The sequence below is a fragment of the Chelonia mydas genome, chromosome 5, assembly GCF_015237465.2.
Source record: "Chelonia mydas isolate rCheMyd1 chromosome 5, rCheMyd1.pri.v2, whole genome shotgun sequence".
Lineage (NCBI taxonomy): Eukaryota > Metazoa > Chordata > Testudines > Cheloniidae > Chelonia > Chelonia mydas.
Window position 1 is genome coordinate 56,855,630 of NC_051245.2, and position 23,012 is coordinate 56,878,641.

General features: G+C 38.6%; 1 protein-coding gene and 1 long non-coding RNA gene across 2 annotated transcripts in view; one reads left to right on the top strand and one right to left on the bottom strand.

Moving 5' to 3' along the window:
- Positions 1-23,012, top strand: part of LOC102932938 (adhesion G-protein coupled receptor V1) — a 331,043-nt gene that overhangs the window by 252,076 nt on the left and 55,955 nt on the right. Inside the window, exons 64-65 of the mRNA XM_037902481.2 lie at positions 8,566-8,723; positions 21,735-21,856. Of these exons, the coding sequence (XP_037758409.2) occupies positions 8,566-8,723; positions 21,735-21,856 (280 nt within the window). The remainder of the gene's footprint in view (positions 1-8,565; positions 8,724-21,734; positions 21,857-23,012) is intronic.
- LOC122465947 overlaps positions 13,751-23,012 on the bottom strand; it is a 38,426-nt gene continuing 29,164 nt past the window's right edge. The window contains exon 3 of the long non-coding RNA XR_006291104.1: positions 13,751-19,640. This is a non-coding gene — a long non-coding RNA (uncharacterized LOC122465947). The remainder of the gene's footprint in view (positions 19,641-23,012) is intronic.

Consider the following 23,012-nt stretch of genomic DNA (forward strand, 5'->3'; position numbering starts at 1 on the left):
TTGACTTGTCTCAGTACACAGATAGCCATCAGTGTAAGCAAGAGGACACATTTTTTCCTTTCCTGGATCCAATGCTGCGCTCATGACACTAGATCTCTCTTTACCTAGGCCTCAATTCAGCAATGTACTTGAGCGCATGCATAAATTTAAGCGCATGTGCAGTCCCAGCGATATCACTGTTAGAACTACTCATGCTTAAAGTTATGCATAGATCAAAGTACCTTGCTGAATCAAGATATAATGTAGATGTTATAGGGCTTATATTACATTTGTGTTTCTAAAATATCTTGGGAGGGATACAGGCTTGGACACGAAAGCAATAAGTCACAGAGCTTGGACTGTAGGTAAATCCACAGATGTCACGTGGGTGTAAGAAAGCTAATGAGTTTCCCTGTTTTTATTATTTTATTTTATTATTATCCTTATAATAAAGTGAATTATGTTATCAATCAAGTGAAGACATGTCACGTCCTCTCACAGGCACAATGCATCCTTATCAATTTCTTGACATATTAGAAAGAAATAACATCCTAATCTGTGCCAGGTGGATTCTCGCCTTAAAAAGAAATAGAAGAGTAAAGCACAATGGAAGTCTGCGTGTAACTGGTGTGTCTGGTAATACAAAAAGAAAACTAGGGAGATGAACTATATGTAAAATCAACCAATATAGTTGCTTTATTTACTTTGTTCACTAGAAATGGGGAAAAACAACAAGGAGTCCTTGTGGCACCTTAGAGACTAACAAATAAGCTTATGCCCAAATAAATTTGTTAGTCTCTAAGGTGCCACAAGGACTTCTCGTTGTTTTTGCTGATACAGAATAACACGGCTACCACTCAGAAACGGGGAAGTGATTTAAAATGCCAGTGTGGGTGTTGCCCTGTGCAAAATAAAAACAAAGGCTGAATTACTTGGCTTATTTCATGCATTTGTGTGCATCCCCAAAGAACAGATAGTTCTGTGTTGGATTCTCGTTCATTGCCATGAAGTAGTTTTTAAGATTAGAGGACTTGACAATGACAGGAACATCCTGTTGACAAAAATGAATTCTTAAGATAAAACATTGGCTCAAGCAGAGCGGATGGTTTTTTTCACAAGTGAAGAAAAAGTATTTCCTACTGTTTGGACACACATAATGGGCCTGAACCTGCACTTGCTAAGTTCATCTGGCTATGTCTCACCAAATCAATTTTCTGCTATTGAAGAGGCGAGGGTCATTGGTGCACCTCAGTTCCTCCTATTCTCAACCTGTGGCACACAATAATTTAGTCTCCTGAGGGCTGTGATACTTTAGTCCAGAGGTAGTCAATTATTTTTTTGTCAAGGTCCAAATTTTTTGGTCAAGGTATAGTCAAGGTCCAGACTCCAGAGAAAATAATGAAATAATAATGATAATAATAAGTTAAAAGATTTCGGGGTCTGTTCAAAAGCATCTGGCAGTCTCGATTTGGCCTATGGTCTGCTTATGACTACCCTTGCTTTAGTCTGATCCCGGTTATTGGGCGCAGTGCCTGTAACTGGGTGGGATTTAGTGGCTTGTGATAAACAGGAGGTCAGACTAGGTGATCTAGTGGTCCCTCTTGGCCTTAAACTCTATATCTCTTTACTGATGAAATGTCATTATTCTCTTCTCAGATATCATTGGGAGGTTAGTCTGAGTCAGATATGCAGGATTGGGCGCAATATCTTAATAGGTGGCATTGACTTAGCTACCGGATGGCCAAGTTGGTCTCTTTATTAGGGTTTTTGTTGTGAGTGGCGGGTGGGTTTTTTCCAGTATATGTTACTTTTGGAGTAGGTTTGTTTGAAGCCTGGCATGCTGCTGTGGATAGGGACTGTGAGATCTCCACTCTTCACAACAGTGCTACTGTGCATAAGGGTGGGAACAAAATGGCACAGAATAGGCTAGCTTTGGTGACTGCCATAAACTGAAAAAATAAAGCAGGATTCTAAAACAGGCAGAAATGCTTTTGAAAACCAGGGGCAAACAACCTTAAACGAACAAATGGCTTCCACGAGGCTCAGGAAAAGAGCACCCTCACACTCATGCAATATGTCCACTGAAGCTGCGAACAATCATTTTGCAGAGGAGGAAGTCACTGACCATGTGGAGAAATGTGGGGAGGTTTATTAGTGAGATCAAGTAGTCTCAGAAAACTGTATTAGCAGAGCAGGTTGCAGCTAAAAGCTTGGGGCCCCAACAAATAAAGAGAACTGGAATGTTTTCAGGAGAGGTTTGAATCCTCAGACCATCAGATAAGCAACCTGAAAGATCAGAAGCTGGTAGTAAACGTCATCATCCAAGATGAGTTAAAATAGCAAAAATGTGATTTTAATTTTCAATATGTTGCCTAGATACAGCTAACAGACACATAATTTGTTGCAAATCCTATTTGACAATTTTGACAGTTTTTTCAGCAAGTAATTATTTGTGAACAAATTTTCCCATTATTTGACTTGCCTTGGGCCTGTAAGGATTTGGTCTTACATTGGGCTTGTCTATGCTTGAAATGCCACAGTGGTACAATTGCAGCGCTTCACCATAGACACTACCTATGCCAATGGGAGAACTTCTCTCATCGTTGGTAGCTAGGTCAATGGAAAAATGTTTTAGTCAACCTGGCGCTGTCACCACCTGGAATTAGGTCGGCTTAACTCTGTCACTCAGTGGGGTAGATTTTTCACACCCCTGAATAATGTTCACCTCACTTTTTAGCTTGGATTAGGCCATTATTATTAGTACCATACCAAAGTACACAACCATATCTCTCTAGAGGTGATGAAATAACAATAACAAGGGAAAAGCTTCAGTGAGACAGTGACAAAAAAATTAATTCAGCCAGGGGTGTAGTTCCCTGCCACCATCTCTTTGTCCCTAAAAGAGGATTCTGATTGTTTGATAATCCAGAAGACTTGCAGTTTTTCAGAAAATCTAACTTTTCACATTTGGATGCTCCGCCTGAGAGACTGTCCTTGGAAATCTAGTTGTGACAACAGAGAGGAGAAAACTCTCGGTCTCTTTCCAAATGTGCTGATCGAACTCCCTTTCCTTAGACGGGATCACTGAGCGTCACTCCTATTATGGAGAACCTCCTAGAATTACTGAATTAAGGCTCTTTTGTTCTTATTTTTTTTCTTTTAAAAACAAATTATGTAATTGTACTAACGTTTAGCTTCATGTATAGATTGTTTTCCTCCTTTGGCTTACTTTATTTAAATAAGTCTCTACATTTTTGGGGTAGGAATATTGGGTCACATTGGGATTTCCAGAAAAGACATAAACCTACACTAAGAATACAGAGGAATTTAGGAAAACATAGGGATGCATAAGTCTGCTTGTCCCTGGAAGGGTGCTAACCTTGTTTTATATAAGTTGGAAAAATAGGTGTGGAGGTAAGAATCCTGGTCCCAGTTGATCAGTAGGTGATGTTGTTTTAATTTAAGTACAATACAGACAGCTAATATAATGTCCTCTTTTTCAAAGGAAAAATAATCATTTTTCTTGTTGACCTTTATCACACAGGCCACTGTGTGCTGTTAGTCCTGTTAAAGCAGTCTTTTTAGACAAAAATGGTATGGGCTTTCTGTAATAGCTTTTACCATAGTAGACAAACATTTCTATATTTTATGCCATTTCTAGTCTTGGTTACCCAATTATTTAAAGACTGTTCTTTATTGACTGCTTGGTGTTAGAGGACAAAAGTCTCTAATAATTATCATAGTGGGAAAGTTGAATTTTTTTTTAGCTATCCCCAAATGGAATTTAAATCATTATGTACTATTTGAGAAAGGTATTTCCAAAATTATCCCTGATTTCTCATAGGTGTCACAGAAAAAATGGATCTTCTAAAGAGATGCGGAGAAGGAGGGAGTTGGTCTTTCCTATTAGCTTAGGGAGGGCATTCCATGAGCTATGGGCATCACAGATAAAGGTGTAGAGATGTTTGTGAAAATATCAGGCAGATGGATGTTGAAGGCTGGCAGCATGGATAGACTGGAGCAATGGGAGGGTGTCATGAAGAATCTTGAAAGTGAGAGGAAGCAACTTTAACTTGATGTGGTGGAGAAGGGAGAGGTAATATGAGAGTAAGGAAAGTTGGTGTCAGGGAGAGCAGACAAGAGGAGGTTAAAGTAATCAAAACATAACTGATAAAAGCCTCAACGAGTATTTTAGCAGTGTGGACCAACAGAAAAGGTCAGACTTTGGAATGTTATGGTGGAAGAAGCAGTGTTATTTGATTGTGTTCTGGATGTGTGGGGCAAAGGAGAGGGAGGAGGGTCAAAGTTGACCTCCAGATTATGGGACTGAGTGACAGGGAGGATGGTGGTGGTGTCAAAAGTGGCAGAGAGGGCAAGAGTGGGGAAGGCCTGAGAGGAACGTTAAGGAGTTAACATGGCCAAAATGTAAATTTAAGCTAACAACAAGACATCTAAGAGATATCAGACTTGCAGAAATGCAGGTTTGTTCAAGGAGACAGATTAGGAGCAAAAAGGCAGTTTTGTGAGTCTTCGATGGTCAAAGGTGGTGCTAAAAACCGTGTGACTATATTGTTGCCTGAAGAAGCTAAATATGATTGATCTTTCCTACCACTCTCTTTGCTGTACAAAATGCTGCCACAACGTTGCCCAAATCTACTAGAGGTGAGCATGCTCCAAGATCCATACTTTTTGGAAGTCATTCAGGACCCTAATTTAAAAACAAAGTCAAACACAAAACCTAATTATTAACCTGAAGATCTGTGATGATTTAACTGTTGAGTGTTTCCTGCCAATATCCTTACTGGATCAGTATGGTGCACTCTGCTCCCATTTGATTATATTTGCAGTGTCAGTAATGGACAGGGGGAGGTAGAAGTACAAAATACCTTACTTACACAGATTGGCTCTGCGCTCACATGAATTAAAGTCTTCACATACAAAATGTAGTCGGGGGGAGGGGGGAGTGTTGATTAAAATATGCCGCAGGAGGTAATGTTTATCTAAACAAACAATGCTGGTGATTACAAAGCTAATCAGGATATAGTTTATTTCAGAATGCATGACCAGTGTCTATAGTTATTCTTTATACCATAGTTTATTTGGGGATTAGGAATATTTTGCATTCATTCCCATCAAACAGTAAAAAGATGGAGCATAACACAGTTCAAGGTGCCAAATGGAACATTAATAAATAAATGTAAGCATCTGGCATACACATATTTTCTGATTGTTGTCTGAAATCCTATACCATACATTTTTTCGGTATGCAAGACATGAAACATCTTTCAACACACAAAGGGCTCGGTTTGCAATAAAATACACAGGAAACACTGTTTGCATTATCATTACAGCCTTATTGGTCCTGGGATATGGGAGGGACAGTGTGGGTGAAGTAATATCTTTTATTGGACCAATTTCTGTTGGAGAGACAAGCGTCCGAGCTACGCAGAGCTCGTCTCTGTCACCAACAGAAGTTGATCCAATAAAAGATATTATCTGATCCACCTTGTACGTTTCTTAGAAAACACTGGCTTTTTTCACCCCATTGATTGAATATATTCTTTAAAAAACAGTCAAAAGTGAGCTTTGAACTTTTAGGCCTCATTAAGAAGGTTTCTGTATATTCCTTGCCCATGTAATTGATAGAGTAAATTTAGAACTAGCACATAAGGACATTAGCAAGAATGATCTACTTGCATGAACTGGTTTCCACTAACAGAGCACAGAGGAATGTGCCCCTTTCTCAGCCTGCTATGAGTATGTGTGACTCATGTAATTGAAGAGAAAAGGGTAGAGGTTTCAGAGCATAAATATGACTTCACAGGAGACAATATACCTGCACCAAGACATTTTTTCTTTTCAATAAAATCTAAAAGCAATACATATAATAGCAGTCTGCCTGTATTTTTAATGTGGATTTAAATTAAACAGGAAAACATTTTAGGAGGGGAAATTAATTTGATTCATAAGGAAAATCACAGAGCATAACACAGTTCACAGAGTTTAAGACCAGAAAGGGCTATTAGATCATCTATCTGATCTCCTGTGTATCACAAGCCATTAAACTTCACCCCAGATACTCCTATATTAAGACCAAAGTCTTTAGTTAGACCACATTTCAGTCTTTAGCAATCCAAGCTATGCGCCATGGGCAGAGAACAGGAGGGAGACCAAGCTGTCACCAGAGCCTGACTCCCACGCAATGGCAAGGAATTGACTAGGTGAGACACGCCCAGATGATCCCAGCAGGCGAACCACATCTTCTGCTTCAGAGGAAGGTGATAAACCCCCAAGGTCCTTGCCAGTCAGACCTGGAAGAAAATTCCTGCTTGACCTCAAACCTGGTGATCAGTTAGACACTGAGCAAATGAGCAAGACACACCAACCAGCCATCAAGAACGGGTTCTGTGTTTCACTTCAGAGCACTGGTCCTCCCTGTCTGATATCCCATCTCCTCGTGTGGCCAATTTCTGATGCTTCAGAGGAAGGTGGAAAACAAACAAAACACCACCAAACCAGAATACATGTGGCCAATTGTGCACTGTCAAGTGATATTACTTTAGGTAGGTAATGAAGCATGTGTGGTTTATAAAACATATTCTCAATCAAAAGTACAATAGAACCTCAGAGAACATAAGAATGGCCATACTGGGTTAGACCAAAGGTCCATCCAGCCCAGTATCCTGTCTACCGACAGTGGCCAATGCCAAGTGCCCCAGAGGGAGTGAACCTAACAGGCAATGATCAAGTGATCTCTCTCCTGCCATCCATCTCCACCCTGTGACAGACAGAGGCTAGGGACACCATTCCTTATCCATCCTGGCTAATAGCCATTAATGGACTTAACCTCCATGAATTTATCTAGTTTTTAAACCCTGTTATAGTCCTAGCCTGACAACCTCCTCAGGCAAGGAGTTCCACAGGTTGACTTCCTTTTATTTGTTTTAAACCTGCTGCCCATTAATTTCATTTGGTGGCCTCTAGTTCTTACATTATGTGAACAAATCAGTAACTTTCCTTATTCACTTTCTCCACACCACTCATGATTTTATATACCTCTATCATATCCCCGCTTAGTCTCCTCTTTTCCAAGCTGAAAAGTCCCTAGCCTCTTTGATCTCTCCTCATATGGGACCCGTTCCAAACCCCTAATCATTTTACTTGCTCTTCTCTGAACCTTTTCTAATGCCAGTATATCTTTTCTGAGATAAGGAGACCACATCTGTACGCTGTATTCAAGATGTGGGTGTACCATGGATTTATATAAGGGCAATAAGATATTCTCCGTCTTATTCTCTATCCCTTTTTTAATGATTCCTAACATCCCGTTTGCTTTTTTGACTGCTGCTGCACACTGTTGTGGACGTCTTCAGAGAACTATCCACAATGACTCCAAGATCTTTCTCCTGATTAGTTGTAGCTAAATTAGCCCCCATCATATTGTATGTATAGTTGGGGTTATTTTTTCCAATGTGCATTACTTTACATTTATCCACATTAAATTTCATATGCCATTTTGTTGCCCAATCACTTAGTTTTTTGAGATCTTTTTGAAGTCCTTCACAGTCTGTTTTGGTCTTCACAATCTTGAGCAGTTTAGCATTATCTGCAAACTTTGCCATCTCACTGTTTACACCTTTCTCCAGATCATTTATGAATAAGTTGAATAGGATTGGACCTAGGACTGACCCTTGGGGAACACCACTAGTTACCCCTCTTCATTCTGAAAATTTACCATTTAGTCCTACCCTTTGTTCCCTGTCTTTTAACCAGTTCTCAGTGCATGAGAGGATCTTCTCTCTTATCCCATGACAACTTAATTTACGTAAGAGCCTTTGGTGAGAGACCTTGTCAAAGGCTTTCTGGAAATCTAAGTACACTATGTCCACTGGATCCCCCTTGTCCACATGTTTGTTGACCCCTTCAAAGAACTGTAATAGATTAGTAAGACATGATTTACGAACACGGGAGTTAAGAACTGACTGGTTTCAGAGTAGCAGCCGTGTTAGTCTGTATTCGCAAAAAGAAAAGGAGTACTTGTGGCACCTTAGAGACTAACCAATTTATTTGAGCATAAGCTTTCGTGAGCTACAGCTCACTTCATCGGATGCATCTGGTCAACTGACTGGTCAACCACAGACCTCATTTGTAACGAGAAGTACACAATCAGGCTGCAACGGAGAAAAAAACAACAACAAAACAAACAAACAAATGCAATACTGTACTTGTTAAGTGTAAACTACAAAAAAAATAAAGCGAAAGTTAAAGAAATAAAAAAAGATTTGACAAGGTAAGGAAACTCTGTCCTTGTTTCATTTTAATTAAGATGGTTAAAAGCAGCATTTTTCTTCTGCATAGTGAAGTTTCAAAGCTGTATTAGGTCAATGTTCAGTTGTAAACTTTTGAAAGAACAACCATAATGTTTCGTTCAGAGTCACAAACGTTTCAGAGTTATGAACAACCTCCATTCTCGAGGTGTTCATAACTCTGAGGTTCTACTGTCTTTGTATTAGAAAGTTCATTTATGTAACTGTCCAAGTTGTTTGTAATGTTTATAAATGGTGGATGCTTTTTCTTTTCTTTCAGATGCTTTATTCCAAATGTCTATGCTGCCCTCTTCACTGCTGCTCTCGTACCATTAATGTGCCTGGTGGTGGTATTTGTGGTATTCATTCATGCCTACCAAGTGACTCCCCAGTGGAAAGCATATGATGATATTTTCAGAGGAAGAACCAATGCTGCAGGTAGGAGACATGGGAGGATTCCATGAAGGCAAATAAAAACATTGAAGGCAATTCTAACTTAAAGTGGAATTCAATCTAGTGCAGAGTACCTGTATAGAAATCCTGATTCAGTTAAGTTCTTATGCACATACATAAGTTTAGGCACATTAGTAGTCCCTTTGAAGTCAGTGAACTATACTTCCATGATTAAAGTTATGCACATGCTTTGTATCTTGCTGAATTGGAGACAAAGGCCATTGCACTACAACTTTTAATATGGTCTTGAGCAAAATATAGGATATTGTGTGGGGTCTCTGCACTAAAGTGAACATCATCCTTTAGGAATAAGGAGCTGATTGTGTTTATTTATGGTTTAGAGTTACTCCTTGTTTTGAAATTTCAGGTACTAGTCCCAAGTAAATGAAGAAAAGTTCTGCACATAAGAAACATGCTTAGTTAAAAAAAAAATCTGTCTCAAGCACAGCAGGGATGAGTATTGATTGGTCTTTCCTGTTAGAATGGTTATTAATAAAATAGTGTTCACTAAACCAAATTCTAATGTCATCTTCAGCAATTTAGGCCAACGCTTTAATAATAGGGTATTGTGTGGATGACTTGTAAAAGGAACTGTTTTCTTTTCATAGTGTCTTTGGATCAAATTTAGCTAGGGTGTAAAGAGGTGCAATTCCATAGGCCAAGGCTGAATTTGGCTATTAGGTTTTATAAACTCTCAAATGGTTCTTGAATCAGTTTTTATATGTAAAAACTATAGAAAAAATAAGTTGAATAAAAAAGAGGAAGTGAGTCACTACCAAATTCATTTCACAAGTCCAGGATATGACACTATGCAAATACAGTATATAAAAGGTACCTTTGTTAGATTCCAGTACTAAAAACTGCAGTGATTTAGTTTTAAAACCTTAACTAAATAAATAACTATTTATTAATTAGACAGATATTATTATATGTATTGTATATGTGCTGGCAAGTCACAGCATCCATTCGAAATATATCTTTTGCAGTGCAAAAATAAAATATCAAGCATATGGGGTCTGGGAATTTCCCCAAAGTTGAATTTGTCCTTCACTGGTAAAGTACCAAATTAGCTAACAGGAATATATGTTTGTATAAGATCCAAATGACAAAACAAAACAGTTTGTTTTATCTGTACTTAGCATTACATGGCTTGTTTGCACTTTGTTCTCTACTTACCCTCCAGAGATAGAAAAGGCAATGCCTGCAGCCTACCTAAAAGTGGCATAGCACACTCTGTGACAAACAATGATTCATTTATTCAGTGGTGAATAATACTGTAAGTTCAGTTACAAGGAATCCTTTTTCATATTTCAAAGATATTTTGATCCACCATCTTATTCTTCAATGGGTTGTGTATGAAGATGTTTGGTGAATCTCCTGTACATGAAAGCCCTGGAGGCTTAAGTCTTTTGTCTAATTAGAAAGCAAAGTACAACACATCCACAAGTAATGCATGCTTCCCTACTCTGACCAGCTCATGAATCTCAATGTAGGCCAGAACTGGAAGTTCAGCCTCTACATCCACTTCATCCTTAATCTTTTAACTAGCATCCTTGCTGCCAGTCTCAGTAATGATAGATTTTGTGATGTAGACACTAATTCTCTAGGAAGTGGGCTGAGATCCCCAGTTTTCACACAGACCACTCACTGAACTGTCAGGTGTAATGACATTTAGGCCTAGACCTGTAATAAGATCAGTGCAGGCACAAAGATTCACCCTTGTAGAGCGTATTGTGGGATTGGGCTCTTTGTCACTGTGTCCTGAGCCTGGATTCAGATCTACAGCTTTGAGATGAAAGTCTGATAATTAATCCTTTTCCATCTATTCTTGTGAATTTTAATTTTGTATTTGTAATATTAGAATTGCTAATCTGTTGCATTTTGAAATGAGGTGTAAAACATTTTGTTCATTCATGTAAGATGGGAAAACCAGATCAGATGTACAACTCACTGGCCTACTTAACTACTGTAACTTTCAATCCTGTTTGCACAGAACTAGTGGAGTCAGTCCTATCCAATGTCTAGGTGTCATTAAGGAAAGACAATACTTAGGCAATAACATACATAAAGTCAGCAAGGAGGATGGCAGAAAATATTAACAGTAACCATGCCTGGGTGAATCAAAGGCATGAACTAGTAGATATGAACAAAGGCATAGTTAACTTAGTATGGGTTGTCAGTGCTTTGTTGTAAGCCAGTACAAAAGCAGAGTGGAAAGGGCACTGTGACGTGTCTGGAGAAAATGAAGTTGTGAAGAAAGCACAAATGAAATGTCAATAAGAGCTTCTTTTTATCAGGAAAAGAGGGGTGAACCTTCCAGTTGTCATATATCATCCAGGGAAATTGGCCTTTAATTATCTTAGGACTTCTGCAAGCAGACCCATTCCCCAAGGAAAATATTACACGCAAGTTGCTTTCTGCATGTATGGTTGGCAGTATTTATAGCTTTTACAAGGGTAATATCTAATTATTAGTATATTCAGAATGTAAGCTCCTCGAGATAGGGGGCCTGTCATCTCACTTGCCTGTGAAATGCACTGAACTCATATGGTACCATATACATAATAAACAATAGGCTTTTTGACTGTCTTGTCCAATATTTCTTTACTGTCACATGAGAAGAGGCTAGATCATTGAACCTTCTCATGAGAATATACATTGTGTTTTAAGGCCTACTATACTTTTATTTAAAGTATGGCTTTCCACTGTATTTTATTTTACATTTGCATAATCAAAAAGTGAATGAAGGAACTGATTATTTTAAGAGAACTGTCTGATGTCTCGAGGTAGTCCTCTCTATGAAGAGGGTACAAAGTGTCGTGAGAGACATCATGATTCATGATCATGTTTAAAGAACAGAACTGTGCAAATACAGAAGAAAAGTATTTGCAAATATACTAGGATATAAAACTGATGATTCACTTTGCTGGTATTTGTGAACTCTTTTTTTTCATGTTGATTCCAGTGAGCAAAGAATGTCTGCAGAAAGCAAAAGTGTCACAAATTCTCATTTATGTACGCATTTGCACACAAATATTCATATAAGTATACACTCGCAGAACTGTTTATGTGGTCATCTTGAAAGTTGTTCGGGAATCATTCAGTTAGAAAGTTGTAAATATAACATGCGTCTATTGATATAGACCAATTACCAATGTGAATAGTGAAAAACGAATATTCACAGCAATTGTTTCACAAACAATCCACAGGCTAAATATTTTTCACACAATTTGCTGAATTATTTATTTGTTTTGAGAGCACTTCTTGTCTAACTTTTGCCTCACCTACTCTCTTTAGATCTTAGTGTAGTTTATGGGAAAAGCTCAGACATTCTACTTTATTCTTTAAACTACAATGGGTTTGTCCCTAAAGTGCTGGATTCTATGGTCTTTTCTTGAACAGAACTTTCATCAACTTCAATAGGAGTTTTGCTGAATGAACTCAGAACGGCACAATTTGTCCCAAAATACCATTTACACCACTGGAAACTTTCAAAATAATCAGAGCTCTAGGTGGCTAACCTAAGCTAGAAATGTGAGTCCAAAAAAGTTTCACATAGTCTCTTTTCCCAGAGGTTTGGAAGCATAACTTTTAAAGGAGCTTTAACTTGTACAACTTTCTCTTTCACAGCATATCAGCCCATGTCTCCCTGAAAAGGCAAAATTCTCCCCTTGGATACAAATGGAAGTATTGTACTTCACTATAGGTGTGGATAAATTATTATCAATGCCAAAAGGGGTTCCCACATGTTCTGGGTAGTGAGCACAGAATAACAACATTGGGTATTATCATATGGATCTCAGAGGAAAATTTCACCCTAACTCAGCTTCAGGGATGACATGTTTTCACACGAATGAATTCCTTAGGCAGTTAGAAATAGGAATAGTTCTTTAGGCTATTTCCCAACTGTGATAGGGAATAAATATAGGTTGTTTTCAAATTAAACATTCAGGTTTTTATCTTTCCATTTATTTTTCTTCAATGTCCATTTTTACTGTAGACTGCGTAAATTCTGCAATCTTTGGGCATGTTTGAGTTCTCCTACATCCTTGTGCCAGCATCACAGGTCACCAGAGCAAGGCAAGACATGGTTTCACACTCCTGTTTCACTGATTTTGGAGACATTGCTTTTTTCAAAGGCACAAAGCAACATGTAGAGGTCATTGCTCTCTTCCCACCTTATGGTTTTTCTAGGGGGCAAAGGAGGACTGGAATTGATTGTCGTCGTCCTACTTGCCAAATGAAAATATGAACACTAAGCATCATTGCTACGTGATAGCATCTGCATTGCCATATGTTGTATCACATGGCATTGGAGGTAGCTGGCATCAGGTCAAGGAGAGGGGGGGCACAGAAGGGTCAAATTTTTATTATTTTGGGGAAGAATGAGTGTCTGAACTAGTCATGAAAAGGAGAATGCTATGAAGGAAAAGGCTAGTTTACAAGAATGTATTTCAGAGTAGCAGCCGTGTTAGTCTGTATTCGCAAAAAGAAAAGGAGGACTTGTGGCACCTTAGAGACTAACCAATTTATCTGAGCATAAGCTTTCATGAGCTACAGCTCACTTCATCGGATGCATTTGTTATCTAAGCAAATCAGAACTTTTTGAAGGTGTAAATTTGGTTTTGCCTAGAAAGAATATTTGTGGAAAGTGAACACAAAGATGATATGGGCACAGTTTTGAAGCTCATTCATTTGAATTTCTACTATCTGAAAATGCTTTTCAGTATTCACCCAGCTCTACACATTCACTTTAAACATACAGCTCTTCACGGCTTGCTAAGCAAAAGTCTTCGCAGTTTTTACTAAACTTGTGTCTCTAGTTAGCCAATGAAATTCACAGTGTGTGAATACCACTGTCCCTCCAGACCACCTAGGAATAGAGTATCTGAAAACTTAATCCAGATTCTGCAGTGGGTCTTCAACTCTAGCCAAGAACAATTAAGAGAAATTAGACTCTCACTGCCGGTTCAACAACCTAAAGGGGGGAAAGCACAACAAGCAGTATTTTTAATCATTCTTTTTATTGACTTTTCCATTGTTATAAAAACTGTAACCACTGCAGGAAGAGGAAAAATAGGCAACATAATAGCAAAAATACAAACATTTAGGAGTGCTTGTGAGTGTGCACCTAGTTCTTTTTTTATTTGTTTTTCATAACAGGATATTCCTTATGTTCCACAAGCCAAAAAAAAGCATATTCTGCACAAAAAGGCACATACTCCATTTCCAGTTTATGAATTCATTTCATTTAATTCACATTTTTCCTACTGTTCTGGCTCAACCTCGGGGTAAGTGTCCCAAAGGGTCTTGGTCCTTTTGACAGTTCTTCTTTGTGATGAGTCAGATTTAAATAATAAATTCAGGAAACAGTTATCAGATAAAGTTAGGCTATTTTTGTTGCACAAATAACAAAGGAACTTCTAAATATATTATGTTTACAAACAGAAGAAAAAGAAAATTGGCCATTAACATTCTAGCAACCAGCAGTTTCAAAATCCAGGGTACTATGTATACCAAAGTGATTATATTTTATATATTGTTTTTTCTTATTTAAGAGCTGAATTTATCAATAGGGCTTTCCCTTGATACCCCTGAGACAGATTAGTATATGTTTCTATATGTCTTCTATTTTGTGAATGGGCATGTTAATTGTTAAACCATACTATGCCTTCACTTTGGCACTATAGCCTCCATCTTGAGATGACACACCTGGGAAGTGTCTCGGGAAATCCTTGCATGTGGGAGGGCTAATAATGGAGAGCAATCAAATGGAAGCACCCAAGAACAATGAGCTTGCTGCAGCCCAGGGGGAACCAGTTTTCCCAAGGTGCACTTCAGGTGGGCTGGAGCTAAGCAACGAATCAGCTGGCAATAAACTTGAAGCCATGCAGTGGGGGTCACCTAACAAACTTCATAAAAGGGAGACTCTCTCAAGGTGGGCAGACCAAAACCAGAAAGAGGAGTGAGGATGCAAAAGAATCCTTGACTCCCTGGAAGACACTAAGACACAAAAAACTCTGAGGAGGGATGTGGAAAATGAAACAAGTGCTTATCTTTCCATAGATCTGTATATCTCTTGTTCATTGTCTTTCAGTAACCTGGGATTGGTTTAAAGGTGCCTTTGCAATGTCTCTGTGTTACTTGGTGTAACTGTCACGAAGTCCCCAAAGGGTGAAGTTTTAATCCAGAGTGCCCATCAGGGTGGAGCTATGGAGAGGGCATACAAAAGTTACTGGGGAGACTTAAGAGGTCCATACTTGTCTTGGGGGCCTAAGGCAGCTGAGCTGCAGGGCCCCACATTCCGGAAAGGGGTACCAGCATTGGAGTCTGTATTCCAGGAGTGTGCATGAAAGGCTGGATATAGAGCCAGTGTCTGGATGCTGCTCAGACTCAGTAAACTTAAGAGCACATGGGATCCAAGGCTTTGGGTCCAGAAGCCTGGTGACTGTCTGCAAAGGGGGAGCTCAGCTAGGGCTGTAACAACTCTTTATCGTCCAGTTTTACTATTACAGCATAATTGCCTAAAACTCACCAGCCCAATAAGGCAATTGTTTCTTGTTTGTGTCTTTTGCCACTTTTCAGCTGCATTATGGTAATTTGCCTTTTATAGGTTTTCCTGTTGCTTTGCCTGAAGTTGCAACTTATTCAAAATTCTGCTGGCTGATTGTTCATGATAATGTGAATCGCTGATCACACAGAGGTTGCTCTGTTGGTGTTCTGTGAAGCAGTGGGATGTTTTTCTAATCATCTATTCACATAGATTACTTCTTATGATGATACTCTGACACATTTTTATAATCTTCTGTTCTCGTGACTTGAATCTTAGCCTGAAGTCCAGTTAGTAGGGAATGTTAATTATTGCTATTATGAATTCATTGTTAGAGAAGAGCTCCTGGTTCCCTAAACTCTTAGACTGGGAATGTGCTTCTCTTTAACGCTCATTGTTTACCTTCAGAGTCACTAGTTTTAACAACTGCAAAGTGTTGGGCATTCATGTAAATGGCATTTTTGAAGACGGGATTAATTAATGTACACTCCACACAGTATTTCAAATTGTGCAAACAAGTACCCAGGGCTTCTGCTCTCCCTTACAAAGTCAGTTATGACTGGCACTGTCAAACTATAAATATATAGCCTACAAGTCTAAAACAAACAAAACTGCACAATGTTAAAGTGAATTGGGAATTCTGGATTCACCTTAACTCAGGCTTGCCAACATGTGACACGAGTCATCAAAACTTGTGACATGGACCAAAATGGGGAACACCGGTTTGCTTTTCCTACTTTGCTCACCCCTTGTTTGCTCCCTTTGTTCCCTCCTCAGTTTTCTTCTGTCATTTACTCTTCTTCTTCTCCCCATATTTGCTCTCATCTTTGCTTTCTGCCTGTTTCTGCCCTCTCATTTCCAGACCTTTCAATTGCTTTGGAATGTACAGAGGCAGCGGCTCCTGGATTTGCCAGGAAGAAAGTGGTGGTGCTGGCAGCAGGCGCTCACAACTCCTCCCTGTGCCTTTCAGTGCCTGTGTATGGCGAGGTGTCACTACACACATGCAAGGACTCCGCCACGTTCAGGCACTCGCCCTCTTTCCTCCATTCCACCTTCCTGATAGGCACTCCTCTGTCTGTTGCCCTGAACATCGCATATGGAGTACACCACCTCAGGGAGTGAGAAGTGGCACTAAAACATGAAGTACCATGTAACGCAATAGAGTTGAGAGGTCTGGTGACTCAGTAGGTAATGGTTATGTCCCAGTGCTGCATATTTCAGCATTTCCTTATGGGAATCAGAGAGCTTTTCACAATGCATGAGTGTCATGATCTCGTCTGAGTCTCACAGTTAAAGGCATTCAACTACATTGGGCATAATTTGACTCTTTCCCTAAGACAATGCACAACCCAGTTGTATATGTAAAAACTGGACAAAAATTTAATCCAAAGGTTGGGCCAATAATGATTTGAGAGGAGGGAATTCCATAATTAAGACAAGGAGCAAAAGACCTGTAACTATGGAAAAGAACTGGATCTCACAGAAACAGGTATGCCCACTCAGGGTGGTAATACATATTTTCAGGAAATGGATGGACTGACAGTAACTTAAATGAAACTCTCCATCTACTAAACTGCTAAACAATGGATGATATGTAGTTTTGCCATGGGTAGGGACCAAATATAGTTCAAGTTACGGTATATAATGCACACCAAAGCTGCGTTGCAACATGTCCCACCCACACTGTACTGCCGCTGACTTTACTGTTCCACCACAGCTTTCTGTTCTGTATTACTTGAGGTTTATTGAGGGAATATGTAGGTGGGTGGTTGCTCTTTATTTGATCATGGTTTGGTTTTAGACTTAAACAACTATAAGAGAAAAGAATTTGTCTGAAAGCCCAATTTTTTTCCATAAAGAAACCACAGACATTTCGTCTCTTCAACTCCAAGCCCTATTGAATTCAGACCTATTTATTGATACTCTCTTTTCTTACCCTGTACCTATTTTTGCAAACTATTTAAAACCAGATATTTTACAATTGCTTAGCAGGTTTAGTTGTCCTAGTTTTTGAGGCATTGTTTGATCAAAGTATACCCAGTTGTCAGAACGAAATGTCAATGAGGTGAACTCAGACAGCTTTTGAACTACAAATACGGGCTGAGCTTCAGCATTATATTAATAGGCTATGATCTCCCTATTGACAATACTGCTGAATAATAAAGCTGAGGATGTTCTTATAACAAAACTGGGCACAAAGCAAGCATGAGACACCCTTTGTATCTTTTTAAATCGACATATGCAGATCCCAAAGCTTGTGGTTATATTTCTTATAGAGTTATAGTTCACCATCTCAGTTGAAGTCTTTGAGATCTTGTTAGATGTACTGGGCTTGATTCTGATTTTACTTGAACTGGTTTTACATTGGTTTAATTCAGTTGAGTTCAGTATTGTTCTTGATAAGTGCTGGTGGGGAAGTGACATTAGAATGAGGCTCCCCATACTTCAAAAGTACTTCAGATTGAGAGAGCTTATCAATCCATTTTCTTCATCTTTTACTCTTAAGATATGTTAAGTCATTATGGATTTCAGAATATATTTTTTGGGGGGCTAAAATTACTTAAAGTTAGTATTGCACATACAAAAATCTGGTTTGCACATGCAGAAATGCTGCTTTTGGCATGCTCCGCAGATTCATTTTGTTCCATCAGCACTCGAGTTTTCCAGTGGTAAAGCTACATTGCAAATGAAAATAAAAAGCTACTATAAGAAGTTGTTTGAACTTACTTGGAATTTTTTTTGCACTGCTAACTTCTTTGGCCCAACTATGGGTTTTAGAATGTGTGTACATTACTGCTCTTTGTCTTCACTACATTGCATTAATTCCATTTTACATGGAAGCGTGAGCTAAGTTAATTAAAGGAATACAAAGGTACTGTAAATGATTGTGAGATTTAGACAAAGAAATGGCATTTCTGTTCATTAACATTTGAACACAGATAAATGAATAGCTGTACTGGTAACTACTGAATTTCCCTATTTATAGAAAAGTGTTAAGTAGATAATAGAACAATTCCTTACTTTATGTTTAAAAATAAAAATGTGGTAATTCTCACAAAAGAATTAGTTGTTTATTACTCTCAGATATTAGCAAATAGAACTGCCAATTATATGTTATCTTTTCAAAAATACGAAAAGCAAATATCTAATCAGTGTTTTGGGGATCTGGTTCAGTGATGCATACAACATAGTGTGAAAAGAAATACTTAACACTTATAGTAAGAAATAGAGCACTACATAAGACTTAGTGCTTTAAAGTGTTCTACATCTTAAAACACTTGAACACTTTATGAAGTCAATAGGAGTGAAGATTATAGACACTGTGATGGCACGGATGTTCCCATTCTTCTTCAAGTAGTGTCTCTATGGGACTTCCACTGTAGGTGTGTCTGCATTCCTATGCTGCTGATTGGAGAATTTTAGTAGCAGTGTCCGTTTGACTCACACATATGTTGCACCCTGCATGTGCTCTGCCACGAGTTCCTTTTCTACCGCAGAGTTTATTATGAGAACTCTGAAGTAGAGGGGAGCAGGGTGAGTTGTGGAGCACCCATAGAGAGACATATCTCAAAGAACCATAGTTACTGCACAAGGTGAGTAACTTCTTTCCATGGCTGATACGTACCCCAAAACATTTGCAGGTTCATTTTCTGCAAATTTGCTGCATGCTTTCCTCTCTGGGGTTGGTTCTGTGGAAGTAAAACTGGGTAGGCCCTGCAGCCAGCTGATCATAAGACCCTGAAGCGGCAATGGAAAAATCATGACCAAACCTAATGCATCTCAGGACAAACTTGCATGCTGGTTTCTCTTAAACAACATGTACTGTGCTAAGGCCTGCTCCAAAGTCCATTGAAAGTAATGGGAATCTTTCCATTTACCTCAGTGGGCTTTGGATCAGGTCCTTGGTATGGAAGAGCCATGAAGAGAGCAACGTGCTGCATAGTCACATGTCCCTTCTTCAGTTAGTAGTATTGTGTTCCTCTCCATCCATCAGTGGGGAGCACAGGGACCTATCTTATCCTCACAATACCACTCTGAGATAAATAGGCATTATTAGCCTCATTTTGCAGATGGTCAAATGGAGTAAGAGACGATTGATGTCTTGTCCTTGGCCATAGAGGAGAAAGTCAATACCTAGACCAGGATTAGAATTGAGTTTTCTGGTTCCCAGCTCTGTGCTCAGGCCGTAGGACTCTATTGGCTGAAGTGGCTTTGTTGTGGTATCTTCCACTAATAAGGAATGTATCCTATTAACTGTTCTGGAGGGCTAAGTGTTCCTTTATTTTATTGCTTTAGCTTTTCACCTCAGGAGTCCTAGGTTTCCATTTGTCATACATAGTGTAGATTTTCATCTGCAACACAAAATGATGACATAATCTGGTCAGGAAAGGTACAGTAGGTGATTTGAAAGTCATGACTGAGGTAATGTCAAACAATGCCCTGTCCATGTTGAAGTCAATATCAAAGTTCTCATTGAGCAGGATCAGGTCTTATGTGGGGAAACCTGCAAAATACAGCACCTGCTCATGCTGTGCTTTTTTCCAAGTAGTTCCCCCCACAGTGAAAGTTTAAACATTCATTTAACAAAATTAATTGTCAAAATAATAATAAAGTCCCTGAAGTAATTATTCCCTGCCTTGCTGGAAGATAGGTAGCCAATGTCATGGCTATGTTCATGTGACTTTTCTCTTGGAACATAATAGGAAACACAAAAACAACAAGGAGTACAGTGGCACCTTAAAGACTAACAGATTTATTTGGGCATAAGCTTTCATGGGTAAAAAAACCCCACTTCTTCAGATGCATGGAGTGAAAATTACAGATGCAGGCATTATTATACTGACACATGAAGAGAAGGGATTTACCTCACAAGTGGAGAACCAGTGCTGACAGGGCCAATTCAATCAGGGTGGATGTGGTCCACTCCCAATAACTGATGAGGAGGTGTCAATTCCAGGAGAGGCAAAGTTGCTTTTGTAATGAGCCAGCCACTCCCAGTCCCTATTCAAGCCCAAATTAATGGTGTGAAATTTGCAAATGAATTTTAGTTCTGCAGTTTCTCTTTGAAGTCTGTTTCTGAAGTTTTTTTGTTCAAGTATAGCTTCTTTTAAATCTGTTTTAGAATGTCCAGGAAGATTAGTCTTTAAGGTGCCACTGGACTCCTTGTTGTTTTTGTGGTTACAGACTAACATGGCTACCCCCTGATACTTGACACCAATAGAAAACATAGGCAAGGAAGGCTGTACATGCTCCTGTGTATTCTCATTTACCTTTGTTCAATATCCCTCTCTTGTCTGTCAAATCTGCTGACATAGCATTAATTACAGGGAGAAGGGGCAATGCTTTGCAGAACACCTCTGCAAAGTGAAATTTACAAAACTGGGCAAATATGGACTTTGAAATCTGTCATGAGAACTGTCAACAGTAGAAGCCAATCCAGAATCACTTTACTTTAAGAAAAGAATTTTATTTATTTATGCTATATTCTGCTTCCCCTTTTTGTGAACTTTGTACTGTATTGCCATATCATTTCCTCAATATTACTTAGATCCTATGGACTACAAATACAATAAGAGATATGAATACATCTGGATATAAGGCAATATAGGAAGACAAACATGTATAAAATATATCTGGATATTAGGCAATCCAGAAAGACGTATATAGTTTAAGTTTTTGAAAACATCTCTTTATATTGTCTGGGTTTTGTGCTTAAGGCCAGATTCTGCAAGCACTTTTGCATGTGAGTGAACTCAACATGCAAATACTAACTTTGAAGACAATGAGAATAGTTAAATAAAGTTACTCACATGCTCATGTTTTTACAGGACCAGGACCATACTCTTGTTTAATTTGCAGCATAAGTAACAACAAATCAGTGACAAATCTATATTCTCAGTTTAAAATGTCAGAGTCATAAATTTTAGTATTGTTCATATTTTGGATTCTCCCTCCCCCCCACAGGCTCCCCCCCCGCCCCATTCTAGGAAGTAAATCTTCCTTATTTTTCCTCTAAACTTCCAGTGTTTATTGAGAACTCCTCCACTTAGTTTACATATTTACCAAAGCCACGTGTACACTTCCCCACCCATAAAGCAAGAGTCCTTATTTATCTAATTTAATTGGATTGTCTCCCACTGAACCTTTCAAATCTGTTTGGTAAATCAGCCAGCAGGTGGTGCTCTAGGTGAGGGACAACACAAATCCATACCCCTACCACCCCCCGCTGCCCCCACCCACCACCACAAGACAAAGAGTGGGCAACCTCAGAAATGCACCTGGTCATCACTGGAGCATGAACTCCAATGTTAGTCCTTTAAAGCAAGATATTCAGGTGCACAAAGGGTAGTGAGAGAGATCTGAAAACTAAAGCTTTATACATGGGTAATGCTGAAAGTGTTTTTTACAAGGCATAACAACTGAAAGACTATGTTTATGGTTTCCAGAGATCCCACTGGTCTTATACCTGTTTGCCCTGATTTCCATTACATGGCTTTGGGGAGGACTGCACATGGCTTACAGGCACCTCTGGATGTTAGTCTTCTTTGTTATCTTCAACAGCCTGCAGGTAAGAGCTTTTCCTTGCTGTCCAATTACGGAGAATGGGAAAGCTTCGATTGTGCATAATATCTGACATTTCAAGTTGTAAAAGTTGTTTAGAAACCAGGAGCAAATAGAAGGCTCAGTAGGTTACCACTATGCAATGGTCACTAGAAATGTGCTTATTTTTAGAATTAATATATTGGATGCATATTCAAGTAATAGGTATGTTATTCCAAAACAACAGCAACAATAATAATTACACAGAAATTCATCTCATAATCAATACACTGGTGAGAAAACAGCACCTGTTCTGTACACAATATAATCCTGTGACAATAAGTATAACAAAGTAATACAGGCAATTGCAAAAATAAAATGGGAAGAATTTCATTTAAAACTAGGGTAAGTATCAAATAGAAAAGGTTTAAAATTATATGCAACAAAACACTAATATTTAAATTGAAACCTGTCCCATGCTATGTGTACACAGATAAAATAAGATCTTTTCAGACTAGAAGTTTTGTTTGAGTTATAAAAACCACCCCAAAAAAAAAAAGATATGGATATACTAGTATTCTCATCTTGATACATAGCACTACGTGTAACTTCTGTTAATGCTACCAGTGGCCATGATCCTACAAACACTTATGCACATGTGTACCTTCACACCTGTCAGTAGTTCCATTGGACTCAGAGTTATTCATGTGAGTAAATGTTGCAGAATTGAGACTCAAGATTGAGAAAATGCCTGTAATTCTTAAAAACAGCAAAATGTTGAGAAATAAAGAAGAATTCTATTCTATTCTATATAGGTTGTTACACTTGTCTCATCACTGTAGTGTCGAGAGCCTTCCAGTAGGGTGCTAAGCAATATGATAAACATCTGTCACATGTGATGAATATAGATTCAAAATCCTTGAACTTCATCATGTGTGAATTTATGAAAATAGTCTGATTTCACAAACTGATTTTTTTGAGAATTTTTCCCCAAAATATCATTTTTCTCAAAAATGGACCTTTCCTTAAGCAAGACACTAAATCCTTTCCAAAATTTAAATTTTATTCAGCTGTAGATTTTTTCAAAACTGAAACAGCTAAATTCATTTTTTCATGTGTTGATATGAAACTGTGCACTTTATGAAAAATTAACTAGAAGTGAAATTTCTAGGTGTGAAATTGCT